The 15,119-nt window shown below is 35.0% G+C and overlaps 1 protein-coding gene across 1 annotated transcript; it reads right to left on the bottom strand.

Annotated features, from left to right (window-relative positions):
* Window positions 1-916: 916 nt before the first annotated feature.
* LOC147494435 (large ribosomal subunit protein eL15-like) lies at window positions 917-7,064 on the bottom strand. The gene is made up of 4 exons (XM_086568811.1): window positions 6,909-7,064; window positions 6,665-6,831; window positions 1,701-1,898; window positions 917-1,622 (listed from the first exon to the last, which is right to left on the bottom strand). The coding sequence occupies exons 1-4, from the start codon at window positions 6,910-6,912 to the stop codon at window positions 1,377-1,379; spliced, it is 615 nt and encodes a 204-aa protein (XP_086424937.1). The 5' UTR covers window positions 6,913-7,064; the 3' UTR covers window positions 917-1,376.
* Window positions 7,065-15,119: the final 8,055 nt, after the last annotated feature.

The raw sequence follows: 15,119 nt of genomic DNA, 5'->3' as shown, positions 1-15,119 counted from the left end.
GCAAAAACATATCATTCTAGGAAGAACTTCCTTTTTATCTTTGTGTAACTGAGTTTCTACAATTTCTGATAAATAAATGGCTGATGTAAGGTTTGTTATTGCGTTATTGGTGGTCTGCATGCTAATGTTGTTTGCACAACCCGTCTTAGGTATCTGTTTTAGTGACTGCATAAAGCGTTGCATCGGACAAGAATCTATGAGTGATTGTGCAAGGGACTGCAGCACAGCCTGCCTCCACTAAATCTGATGTGAGTTTTAATATGTATTAGCCTCACGTATGCGCGATGCGCGAATTAAGAAGTAAGAAATTATGCAATTGAAAAAACAAGAAATGTCTGCGTAGCTCGTCATTTAAGTGATGGGTATATAAAAAAATAAATAAAATTGTTTTAGTTACATATTAAATTATAAACTCATATTGGACGCAACAATAACCCCACAAACACAAAAATATTGACGGGGTCGTCTTTTTGATAATTTTTTTCTAATTATATTCTGATTGGGTGCATTCCCCATTACCGCATTACTTATGGACACTGATTGTGCATACAAATCTTGACATTCAAAACTAACAAGAGAGAATAACATAACAATATATATGTGTGTACCTCAATATGTATGCATACAAATTGTGTTGCATATCCCAATAGGTGTGCATATATATTTTGCATACCCTATACGCTCACTGATTGTGTATATGCATACTGAACGTGCATACCTCACCCTCAATATTCCATAACGCCCAAAATACATTGCAGGCAACGGCCGGAAAGACTAAAGAGCCATCCCCATCATCATATTAGGGGTTTCGATTCAGTTTTGCAAAATAAAATAACTTAAGAAGTTCTGGAAACGGGGGCTATAAGCTCATTTGTTGTGAATGTTTATCTACACATCAGCTACAATATCCAAGGTATTCAAAATTTCAAAATTTCAATTTTGAATACTCCTTAGGTATTCAAAATTTCAAACCCATCCATCTGTTTTAAAAATTCAACATACCATACACACGACTCAATATCCAAGACTTTCATGAAAGCTAAATCAGCACAAAAAACCTACATGCTGAATAACCCTCCCAACAGCCAAGTGCATAGAGGACTTCAAGTTGGTAAAGGGACTTTTCTTTTTTCAGTTCTCAATATTCACCTAAATAACCTGAATATAATTGACAAATTGGGCCTTATCTAACTTTAAAACAACAAGATCTCACAACTTTCAAATTCATAAAGAAACGAGCCATACTGGCCTAAACTTCAGGAATACAATTCAAAATATAGTCCCCTCTGTATCCAAAACTTCAGGCCTGGCTGGAACTGAGAATTATCAAATAGACAACAGAATGGCACCAAAACACCCAAAAAGTACTACTAAAATCAACGGTAGCGTCTGAGAGAAAGGGTGTTGTTCCTCTTCCAAGTTGCCCTTCGAGAGGGCCTTGCCTTGGTGTGCAAGTGTCCCCTTCCGCGGAGACCCCTATACTTCTTTCCAGCCGAGGTGAGTCCTCGAAGCTCTCTGTGCTTGTGTACAGGATTGCAGATCCAGTTGATCCTTGGGTCATTTCGAACTGCATTGTGGGAAGCATCAACAAGGATAACCTCAAAGTATTTATAAGTAGAGTCCTGCATCAAGGAAAACACAATGAGAAATCACAGAGACAGAACACAGCAGAAAAAGTGGTAAATACTTCTGCTACAAACCTCGTTGATCCAGTAAGAGTTGAGAACCTTCAAGCCACCCAACTTTCGACCAGCACGCTCCTCTGCAACTGATCTCTTGTTTCTTTGGAACTTCAACTGAGTAATACCTTGGTTTTTGGGTTTGCCATAGACAATACCCTTGGGAACCGGCCTCTTACGGCCACCTCTTCTAACACGTACTCGGTAAACCACATAACCCTAAAAAAAGGACATAGCAAAGACACAAAAGCATAATATTTTGTTACTTGAAACAAAATCATCAGATTTTGTTACTTAAAAGTAAAATAATATAAACCTGATCTACCAAACTGCACAAAGTTCTACAAACACCCCAACCTATATATACTTCATTTTCTACAAACAATTGATTCAGTCTGAGGTATCTATCACTGATTGATACCCTAACGGGAATATCCCGATTTGTTAGAAAATATCGAGTAAATATCTCCAACACTAAGATTATTGAATCTTGCCACCTTTTTTATCAGTAATTCCCTGAACTGAATTCACAAGTCCAATATCTTCTGATAATTGGGGTCCAATATATTGGACGTCATCTATATTTTGGAAATTGGCTTTGAAAAATAGACACAAAAGTCATGAGACTGCATAGCAGAGATTAAAAGCAACTTAATTATAAAAAGGGGGCTTAAAGTACAGGCAACTGAATATCTAAACTCTTCCATGGTATACAATTAAAACAAGAGAGTCAACCTTTAACTCACTGTTGCTTTGGATGCCCTTTAAAGCGGCCTTCTAACATGCCGGAAAAAAAATGTGCAATGGATTCAGCAGCTTGAAGCCAAATGAAAGTCAAATTTGAAAAGGAAATCAAATTTAACCAGCAGAAGGGAAAGGCCCACACACATTGAAGGGACCTTCTTTGACTAAATTATTCAGGCTCTTATTTGGATAGCAAAATGCAGAATAGAACAAGACAACGAAAAACAAAACAACCCCAGCCGCTTGCAGTAAATTAATGTTAAATTCAAAAAGAAAGCAAGCTTAATTAGCAGAGATAAGAGCCCCCCATACGCACCCATGCATACTATCATTAAGTAAAGACCTAGAATACAAACTAGACATATTTGTACTCCTACTTACAAGACAAGGATAAGAACTAAAACACTAGTTCGGAAGCAAAAGCAACTATCAACTGATCCCTATCAAATCGTGAAAACCAATACGAGAAGACACATTCATATGCATGGATTAGACTATATTGTCGGGGGCGACGCTAAACGAGGCGCTAAGCTTCCCAACTGGTGCCTTTGCAACACCTTTTGACAACAAGCCACAACAATTTCCAGTACAATTGGTGCCTTCAGAACCTCAGTAGGACAGGGATGAATGCCTAGGGCTCCTTGGCGGCAATTTTTACAACATACCCAATTTAATATATGAATATAATGAAAAACATGTTATAAAATTTGAACTTTACAAACGCTACAAGAGTACCTTACTACAACAATCAGAAAGTAATAGGAGCAGAGGAGGAGGAAGTAGTAATTACAAGTAATTGCAATCCAAACTACAATGTGAAGTACAACAACAGTGGAAGTACAACTTATAACAATGGGAATTCAAGCTCTAACAGTGATATACACCAATATGTCAGATAGGCAGTACACCTGGTCACCTGGCAGTGGATTGCTACCACTGAATGAATTATGTTTTTTCAGGCTGATTACCACCTCCAGAATTAGCAGCTACGATCAGTACATCCTACTCTTCACCACATGATAACACATAGATAACAGACTCAGGTGCCACTAACCATATCACATCAGATTTATCCTAGGTTACATTGACACGGAATGGTGTGTCCATATCCGACACAGATACGAAGTGTCTGAAACAAGAGGTATAAAAAATTAAGGTATATCACATATAATGTGTCCAATGTGCCTGACACAGACACGTGGATATGCATCCGACACAGATTATTTTCAAAATATGGTGTCCATGTAACATTGGATTTATCAAATCTTTATGTGTTTTCAGAATACAATGGTGGAGATAAAGTGATATTTAGCAATGGAGAAGGGCTAGACATTAAAAACACTGGTTCACCTCTTATCCCAACTCTTTTGACTAAATTTCATTGAAACAAACATTACACATAACTTGTCATCTGTACAAAAATTTGTCCCAGATAACCATTGTTCCATAACTTTTACATCTTTCTATGATTTATGTGAGGAATCTTATCTCACAGAAGATAATTTTCAAAGAACTCGTTATTGTTGGCCTTTTATCCAATCTCATTCATTCAAGTCTAACAGACCACCAACTTTTCTTGTCAATAAAGTTTCATCATCAACATGGCACAAGGACTTGGCCATCCAGCACAACCTATCCTAGTTTTTGCTCAGACAAAGTTATCAGTAAAAAGATCTTCTCAGCGTTCAAGCTTTCTTCCTTCTTGTCAACTTGGTAAAAACCACAGATTACCTTTTTTCTTATCCAAAGGAAGGTCTTCAAGTCCACTTCAACTGATTCATATAGATCCATGGGGGCCATCACCAATAGCATCTTGTTCTGGTTCTAGATAATATGTGAGTTTAGTAGATGATTTTTCTAGATTTTGTTGAGAATTGATTAATACTTTGTGGTATTACTCATTTATTTTTCGCACACCTACACTCCACAACAAAATGGAGTGGTTGAGAGGAAGCACAGTCACATTCTGGAGACATCTAGGACTCTTATGGCTCATTCAATAACTTTTCCAAGCATCTGTCTATTTGATCAACAGACAACCCTTTACAACACGTCTCACCTAATGTGAAAATTCTCAAACATCCACCTAACTATACTTTTCTCGGTCTTTGGATGCACATGCCTATTACAGGGTTAAACTTTGTACACAACACAAACTAGATTACAAAGCTAAGCCTTGTGCCTTCGTAGGGTATAGTATCATTTTCAAAGGATATAGATGCTTGGATATATCAACTGGAAGCTAGGTATGGTATGTTCATATTCAACGAAGAAAATTTTCCTTCACAAACAAAATCTCAAAATACTTCCCAAGAAAATTCTTATTCTCAGGTCACATTACCACTTATACCTCGTCTGGTCACTTCACAAACTCCTACTTCAACACATCATACTCCAAACTATGACACTTCGTTTCCAGTTGTCACTTCACCAGTGTCGCCATCTCAACACTCAAAAGTACAATCTCCAGTACAATCACATACTAACAATCTCAAGTACAATCAGACACTCTTTCACCACTACATGAAGCACATACAAACGCATCAACTAGAAATCCAACATCAAACACAGGCTCAGTCTTCTGGCAGTACTTCACCTTCTGCAGAAATTTACCTTCTGGCATGATTCCCTCACATACATCATCTCAACAACCAGGATCACATGACTACAAGGTCCAAAACTGTTCAAGAACCAACACAACCCACACTACGAAAACAAGATCATAGTTGTGGGATTTTCAAACCTAAAATCTCTTCAACAACTAATCATTCGTTGCCACAAGACTTAGTTGCAAAACTAAAAGATATCCCTTCTACACCAACCTGTTATACTCAAGCCTGTAAAAATCTAAAACAGAGAGAAGCAATGGCCTTAGAATACAATCTCTCATTCACACAGACACCTGGTCTCTTGTTCCATACAGTCCCCGACAAAACCTTGTAGGTTCCATATGAGTTTTCAAAATCAAATATAATGCAGATGGATCTATTGGAAGACACAAAGCCAGGTTTGTGGCCAAGGTAAAAAACAAGGGTTAGACTATTCAGAAACATATAATTCTGTTGCAAAACTGTTTACCATCAAATCCATTACTCTTCAATTTGATTAGCCTATAAAGAAACTTGATGTCAATAGTAACTTCCTTCATAAAAATCTTAAAGAGGGTAGTTTTCATGGTTCAATTGTTCCTGCACCATATATAAACAATTGATATATTTTGTGAGAAAGCTGTTCATTCTTCTTGCAAAGTGTACTTTATATCAAAATGTTAAACACTGTAATTTTCTTAAAAGAAAAATGGAGTGATCAAATAATCACCATTCACCAATACAAACTTTACAGAAGCACGTCAGAATCACGTGCAAATACACTAACTACTCTTTGAGATCTTCACTACAATCTACAGAGACCACCACAAGTATTATGTGATAACATCAGTGCAACAACACTCTCCTCAAATCCAGTATATCATGCCATGAACAAACATGTGGAGGCTACCTACCACTTACTAAGAAGCAAATGGATGTACACTACGTGTGCACACAGGACCAACTTGCAGATGTCTTTACAAAAGGTTTGTCATCTGCAAGATTCCAGACACTCGAATAAGTATGGACACATCTTGAGGGAGTGAATAAGCAAAATGCTTGACACATAAGTACGAACACATCTCACTTATTTTGTTTTAACAAACTGTACAGCTCAGCAAAGTTAGTTGCAGTACCAGATTCGGCTAAACCGTTGTAACTAGAATGTAATTATTGTCTATAAATATTAAATAGTGAACACTTCTGTAATGAAACTCGATGAAATGATATCATTGTGAGTCTGTCTCATTTCTAAACTAAACAGATTACAAATATCCCAATCCAAATAATCGTGAAGCGCCAGACTATCATAAACCTATAACGAAAGTGATATTGAACTATGGCAGCACGCGTGCAGTACTCGGAAGTCGGACCATGCTAAAGCATACTGCATGGCTAATCTTATAGGGTGTTGTCATGTACCAAAAGTACAAGGCCAAATCTTGGGACACCTTGAGGTTGTACACATCCTTGGACAAGGTTAAGCTTCAATATCATTACGGCTTATGGCACATAGTGCAATAAAAAAGCCATCTTCTCTATGAGCTAAATACATCTTGTCCTCAAGGAGTAGGACCCACAATATGTAGATGGTTACAATGTTTTTAGCATAGAACTAAAACACAAACTACAAAAACATTTCATTTTGTATACCTGCTTTGCCTTGTAGCCCAGACGACGAGCCTTATCAGGACGCGTAGGACGAGTGACACGAACAATAGAAGGAAGCTGACGATACTCCCAACACCTGACCCTCTGCAAGAACCTCATCACATCCGATTGTTTCTTCCTCCATAACTCAGATACATACTTGTATGCACCTGAAAAATGGACATTATTATAAACAAATAAACAAACCCACATTTCTCATTAATACAGAGAGATTAATAATACTAACCCATTTGTTCAGAGACGGATTTTTGGGGAGGAGAAGGCTCTTTTTTTCTACTTCACAGACTAGGTTTTAAGGAAAGGGTTGATATTTATCGTGTTGTATCTCAACCGTTGGATTTGTTAAGTTGTGTAGATTCTATGGCTGAGATTTAGTTATAGAGAGAGTATAGGTGTTATTGAGTGGGTTGGGCCAATTTAAAATTTATTTGAGTTGAATCGGTTGGACTTTGGGTACCCAGCTTAATTGGGCTGGGTATTGGCTGGACCTTTAGTATAATTGTCGGATGGGCTCCCCCTTTTAAAAAGTTCAAAAGGAAGTTGCCATAACAGAAAAATGTCTTCGGTACAGTGAAACAAAGTGGAATTTTGTTAAGATTAAAGTATTTTTTTGTCTTTCGAGGCTTGCTATTGATTGCGGAAATGCGGAGTACTCTGTTTGTCTTTCAGGATTTTGCATGTGAAGTAGGGGTGGGCAATGGGCCGGGTCGGGCTAGTCCGGCCCTAAACATTTAAAGCCCTTCAAATATTAGGGCCGAATTGGCCCGGCCCTAAAGTCAGCATAGAGCCGGGTCATAAGTCTAAACCTCAAGCCCTTATCCTACCCTAAGCCCTCTTTAAAGGCTTTAGGGTATATACTATATATATATATATATATATTTTTTTTTTTTTACATCAGTTTTAAAACTCATTTATATTACAAAAATGTCTAATAATCTACAAACTCAAAGTCCAACCAATCTAATAATAATCTTGTATAAGTTCAAAATTTAAAATGCACATTCACAATCTAATGAACCCAAGACATCGAGAATTGAATTTGTTCTTCCTTTGTACTTCAAACCTCACTAAAATTACATTTTAAATTGAAATACATAGACAAATAATTATATTATCATTTTAAAGGAAGAAGTAATAGATATAAAGAAGAAACATAATAGTTTTGGTTAAGGGTCATTGGAAGTTGTTAAACTATTTGTAATATCATAAATTATTTTATAATAGATTCAAACAAATATAATATTACCTTTCTTCTAATTTAAAAGTGATTCAAGCTTTGTATATGGAAATGAAAATATTGGCTTTTGAACAAGTGATGGAGAAAGGTTTGAGATTACAAATGTCATTTTTCCCGACAAAGGTTGTTTTTTGTTTCTATGTTACAAATGTCCGCTATGTATTTTGCTTTAATGGTGTGGAAGGAAATCTTTAGTTTTAGACTTGGCTTGGATGTGAATAAAAATATAATTTATAAGAAATAAGTGAGAGAAAAGAAATTGAGAATAATAAGTTATGGACTTTGACTTGATGATCAAAGGAATAAAGTCTTTATTTTTATTAAATTTAGTGCTCATTGTTCTTCGTAGGTACATTAAGTTGATGTTTTTTTGTTATATAAGACAAGTTATTGGAAGTACCACTTGGGTGTAAGTGATAAATTACTGAAAGGACAATGTTATTTTAATTGAAAATATTTAACAAAGAGTTGGACAATTATGGTATGTGTATTTATAGTGAAAGTGTGAAACATGGCCGGTTATGGCTTGGTTAGGGCTTGGTTAGAGTCGGGTTAATGAGGGTTTGAATTAGGGTCGGCCTATGTTTTAGAATTTTAACCCTAGCCACCGCCTAGAGAAGGCATTAGGGCGGCCCGGCCCGACCCCTAAACTCTGTGAGGGCTTTATAGAGGCTTTAGGGGCTTAGGGGTCGGTCGGTCGGGTTAGGGTTAGGGTCGTTAGGGCCAAATTCCCACCCCTAATGTGAAGTACATTTTATTGGAAATAACGTGAGATAATTCCACTTTGTGTGGTTTTCGTCAAATTTGTAAAATTGTGGACTGACCAAGTGTTCTATGGACATCATCTACTATTTCTATATACAAAAGCAGATATGAAGGATAGTCTTTTCTAATGGCCTACAATTCCACGTATATGGAATCTTTTTGGAAAGTTTGACTGTATTTCTAATTCTTATATTTGGAGAGTTTGAGTATATTTTAAATTCTTATATATTTGATTAAATAAAAAAAAATTGTTAAAAAATATGTGATTTATAAAAGTAATTTTCTATTACGAAACAAACACTTTTAGTGTTCCAATTATTATATATTTGATCAAATAAAAAAATTTGCTAAAAAATATGTGATTTGTAGAAACTAATTCCCTATTACAAATCATACAATTTTAGTGTTTATGATAAAGCACCGACTTATTTCGAATATATCATTAACACGGCCTCAAAACATAGTTAAAAACAATTATACAAAAAATAACATCACAAAATATATAATGGAAAATGGGAAAAAAAAATGACGACAAAGCAATAATGACAAATATTTTAAAAAATATATAATACTGAATGAAACTAACGCCAAAAAATAATAAATGGGGAACTGAAAACTGGATGCAAATGCATCGAACTAACCTCAAATCATATTTAATGAGAAATCGAAAACTGGATGCAAATGCAAATATTAAACTAATCTTACAAATTAATTAATAGAAAATTGAAATATGGATACAACTGCATTAAATTAACCTCCAATAATATTTAACAGGAAATCAAAACTTGGATGCAAATACATCAAACTAACATAAAAAATTAATTGTCGGAAAATCGAAAACTGGATGCAAATGCATTGAGTTAACTCTCAGATATTAAATTAACGGAAAATCGGAAACTGTATACAACTGCATTGAACTAACATCAAATAAACATTAATTATAAATTGGAAACATGATGCAAATGCATGGAACTAATCTTAAAAAATAATTAACAATAAATCGGAAGTCGGATGCAACTGCACTGAACTAATCTCAACAAATAAACTAGATGCAAATACATTGAACTAACCTCAATAAATAATTAATGGGAAATTGGAAACTGAATGCAAATTTATTTAACTAACCTCAAACAATAATTAACATAAAATCGAAAATTAGATGCAAATGCAACTTTATCAAATAATAAATGAGAAATTGAAAACTGGATGCAAATGCATTAAACTAATCTCACATAATAATTAATGAAAAATCAGAAACTGGATGCAAATGCGAAGAACAATTAATATGAAATTGGAAATTAGATGCAAATGTATTGAACTAATCGAAAAGAATAATTAACGAGAAATCATAAACTGGATGTACCTGCATTGAACTGATCTCAAAAAATAAATAACGGGAATTGAAAATTAGATGCAACTGCATTGAACTAACTTCAAAATATAAATAACGGAAAATCAGAAACTGAATGCAAATGCATTGAATTAACTTCAAAACATAGTTGGGTTATATGTTGTGAGAATGTCTCTATAAGTATAGTTTTGCATTTAAAATGGTGTTTATCTTATCTTTTTCCGTATGATTAGGAACTCTTTGCTATTTAAGTAGTTTCAATATATATGAACTTCACCTTATTAGCCAATCTCACAAAAGTTCAATTAAACTTCTATTATTAAACAACAAAATAAAGTTGAAGGGTTTTTTCAAATGTGAGTTATTTTTTTTAATGAATAGTGAGGTTTTCACGTTATAAAAAATTTGGTTTAGTGATCAATATAATATCTCTACTAGTAGTATAGCCTATAATGATCGTGGCCTCTTAAATTCATTCGGGTCTTTTTCTAACGTATAATACCCTTGATGAATAATAAAATTAGATGCCTAGATATTTATTAATGAGGACTACTTTGTCTTTTTATGCCTTTATAAATTTTCAGTACCAATATTGTCCTTAAATAAAAATATTGTTTAACACTTTTAAATAGGAGCAATCAGTCTTTTCATATGGCAGTATATTAGAAAACCAAATCCACGCTATTCTCAATTGTACGCCTGACTATAAATGTTATAAATGCAATTTAATTAGCAATAATTGAATTATTTAATAAGAGATTAAGAAAAGGAAAATTCTAATCAGAGAATACGAGCCAATTCTTTTCCCTTCTCTCCCATCTCTTCTGTTTCTCATCATTTTTTTTTTCTCACAGAAACTACTACTCTCATTCTTTTAATTTTGGACCATAAATACACAAAGCCCTTTCACTTTCCATCTCCCTCTCAATCTCCACTCTATTCTCTCCAACTTTCTTAGTAAAAGATAATCAAATGAAAAAATTCATATTTTCTTTTGCTCTTGAAGTTTAATTCATACTTCTCATCCTTTTTGCTTTTTGCTTTCTGTATTTTTTCTGTTATGTACAACTACAAAAGCTCAAATCTTACTTGAAGCTACTTCCAATGGAAATCTATGTCGTCTCAAGAGTAACAGCTTCACTTTTAACTTCTCTACATTTTTTTGGAGTAGATTTGGCTGCGGAACTTGATGTTGGAAAGGGAATAGCGGCAACAGTTGCCAGTATTAAGAATTCAAAAGGCGAATCGGCTCTTCATCTTGGATATGAGCACATAGTCCTTGTGCATTATCGTGAGACTTCAGAGGTTGGTCTGAACATTACCACTGCGCTTTTATATTACCTTTGTCCACTATTTGTTTCAAACGGTCAGCATACATAATTCTAACTTATTAAATGTGTGGTTCATTAAGTGGCTTCCTTTTTTAGATGAATCTGTTCACAAGCGCTCCAAGTTTCTTTTGTCGAATTATCTTTTGAGTTTGATGTGATGGAGACAACCCCAAACAATTTAAAACATTAGCAATGTTGCTACCTATTTACAACTACAGGATTCTCCAGTCACACCTGTTAATTCAAATTATGCTTCCTCCTACTCCGATACATCTGTGCCAAGGCCTTTATCAGACGAAACCAATAGCGAAGCTAATCATGCACTCTATATGGGTATGATAAATGTTTAATGATGCATTTCTTTTACATAGATATAGGCAATAATTTGAGCTACATGGTGAGCAATAAGAAAAGCTCTTAATATTTCATATTATATTCTTTATTTACTTGATTAATCGATTACGTAGTATATATTGTTGAGTGAAAAATTTGGATTAGCTCATTCCTAACATTAAGAGGGAGTTTACAGTTTTTATTCATCGTATTATAAACAGATAGAAGCAATTTGGCCTTTGTAGTACAAAATATCGATATTGGTTTTATTGTGGTATAATAGGTTCGATACATCTTTCGTTGGTGAATCTGTTGAGCCTAGCGGTATCGTCGATTGTGCAAAATCACGAAAAGAGACTTCATGAGATTAACACCCTCGAATGGGAAGACCTCTTATTGTCAAACGCTCCCAACAACGTCAACATAGGCGAGGGAGAGGTGAAAGCATACATGTTATGTTTGTTTTTAATTCGAAATTAACTTGGGAAATCATTCTCCATGTTTTGTTGTTACAGTTGACATTTCATCCCTCCAACAACAATATCAAATTGCAAATGTACGACTCCAAAACTAATGTAAGTAGTAGTAACATGGTTGTATGAAGTTATTTATTTGTGGGATCTTGATCGATAATCATTTAATTGTATGTCACTTGCACTGTTTATTCTAATTTTAAAAGGTTTCAGGATGGCCTTCTATCATTGGACATTTGTTTCTGGACAATCGGTTTTGAGCCTTGATCCCTAATTCTTTGGGAGTGGTTTAATTTTGGACTGCAGCTCATGAAGAAAGATACATGGATAAATCGAACTGCAAAGGAAATTGAGAAATTGGAGCTTAAGATCACCCCGCTTTCTTTGGCGATTCTTGTGTACCTCTGTCACATGATGCGAAGCCATACATTCTGGTATTGCACTGATTTTCAAACTTGTGTTTTAATCATACGTCATACATTTCCTTTATATAGACTTATTAATTCTTGGTTCCCTTAACATTTCCAGGCACAACTGGAGGAATGTGCGGACAAAGATGCTGCAGAGAAATCTGATGTTGTAAAATAAGCAACTAAAACTATTTTTACTCCTAATGCCGACGAGACAGTCTCTAAGGGAAATGGTCAAATTCAAGAGAAATAGAAGAATAAGGGCAAAAAGAAACACAAAAGGACTACCAAGCTAAAAGTTTTAGTTCTATACCTTTTTTTCCCTTGCCTTTCAGTTGTGTAATAATTAGGGGCTGATACATGTTGCTTGTAAATTCAGACCTTTGGTGGTAATGACTAATGAGCATTTTCTCCATGACCAGAGAAATGAGAAGCAAGTGTAAGTTTCTCTCTTTCTCTTACGAGACATAAATACAGGAGTTCTCATATTTCATGTCCTTCACCTCTATTACTCGTCACTACAAGTTTCTGTATGGTAGTTTATGATTTAGTTGTTCGTATCATAAACTGGTGCACCTTCCAAGTCTCGGCTAAGAATAAACCATCCCTTGGAATATCCACCAATTCTTCAATACTTCCACTCTGGTAAATTCATTTCATAACATTCGTGATTTAAAGTACTGATGAAATAGTAAGAATCTTCTTCACAAGGGTGACCACCAGGTTTTTCTGCAGAGGGAAGTCGAAGTACTATCCACTGAACACGCACTCTGAATTCTCCCCTCCCTAACTAGAGTTCGACTAAAAATGTTCTTCTAATGTTTGGGCTTAGTCTTTACACAGGCACACACTCACACGCACTCCGAATTTGAGGATAAAAACATTAGTAGTATATACAACAAACGTAAAACTAGACATAAAACGAACATTTGAAATTAAGACAACCCTTCAAATCTTAGACATGAGAAAGACAAATAACGAAAAATAAAGTAACCCTCTGCTCAAACTTGCTCCTAGATACCGAGTTGTCGTCTTAACGTTTGAGCAGTTGCCAGACTTTCTTATGACTACATAGCTCAATCCTTTGCAGCAACGGTATTTACCTGCTTCGTAAGATAAGCTTCATATATACCCACAACAAGGCAGGGATCTTTACCAACTAGCTCCTGATATTCCTCTTGCTTTGTGAGCTTGTCCATGTTTTCCGTGATCAAAGACAAAGATTTTTCATGTTTGTTTTTTGCATTGTGCTGACTGGAAAAGGCAAAGCACATAAATGCATTCTCTCGTGATTAAACCCGATGTCAAAAAGTTCGCAGTGTGGACTTAAGATGCTTCACTTGATACTTCTCTGCTAACACCAAAAGATCACAAGCCATTTGCTCATCGAGGGAAACCTCGGCCATAGTGTACAAAAATCTTGAACAAAAGAGTGAAGAGCATCATAAGTCACTTCACTAATCTTAATGGTGCCGCTTATGCTCTCCTCCAGCTCATTTTCAAGCATAGCTTTAAATATTGGGGATCTACTTGTCTGATGATTATCAATGAAAAAATATATATGTTAATTTGATGTGAATAAACACCAAATATATTAGTGCTTACCTTCAATTAATCTCCCATCGGGTTCTTCACCTGTGTATTACATTCCATCGGGTTCTCTTCTACTCTTCTTTCATGTCTGAATATCATATTTTGTAGATTATTGGATTGGATTTATGCATTTATTAGTAGTTCTCTTGCACATCGTGATTCACTCACAAAGACGACATCCCGTACCCGCTTTTTTGTGTTGTATGTTGAAAACATCAAGGTTTCTAACGGTGGGTATCGACAAGGTTTGCAAATTCTTCTTTCATTATTTTGATTATTGGAACAAATGATACTTTCAATTATTGGATTGTATTTACACTTTTTAATTTTCTATTGTTTCACAAGTTAATCGTCCTATAATATATATTTTTAAATTATTAACTAATTTCTTCTTTCAATTATTGTTATTCTTTTGATCGATCTTTTGTAACTCTGATTTGATAACTTTTCATTTCCACAAGATTTCACCATGAAAAGACTAATTCCAACTGTAGCAGGTAAGCTCACTTTGAATTATAATATGTATTGCTCGTGGTTGTAAAACATTGTTACAATTGGCTGCTATCTTTATATTTTCCTTCTTAAAACTTGACACTATTGCAAGCAGGCATTGTGTGTGTGCAATTTCTCATTCTTTGACTCCTGCTTTTGCTCTGTCTTCAATCTTCGACTGGTACTGTTCACACGTAAAGGACTACTATATAATTTCTTCAATCTTGAATATTCAGCATCTTGATACATATTTTTTTGTGGCACTGTTTTGTTGTGATTATCTGTTCAAGCTCTCATTGGAGATTCTGGTGTTGGCAAATCATGTCTGCTCCCGAGATTTTCTGTAAGTTATACTTATGGCAGCATTTTTAATATTCACATCTTGAGGGAATCAAGCCATTGGAGGTTAGCTCCAAGGTATTGGGTCCGATTTCCAAATTTGTATGTCATTG

Source organism: Coptis chinensis, chromosome 6 (assembly GCF_015680905.1).
Source record: "Coptis chinensis isolate HL-2020 chromosome 6, ASM1568090v1, whole genome shotgun sequence".
Taxonomy (NCBI): domain Eukaryota; kingdom Viridiplantae; phylum Streptophyta; class Magnoliopsida; order Ranunculales; family Ranunculaceae; genus Coptis; species Coptis chinensis.
Note: the sequence above shows the minus strand (reverse complement) of the source record. Positions and strands in the feature narration are given on the sequence as shown.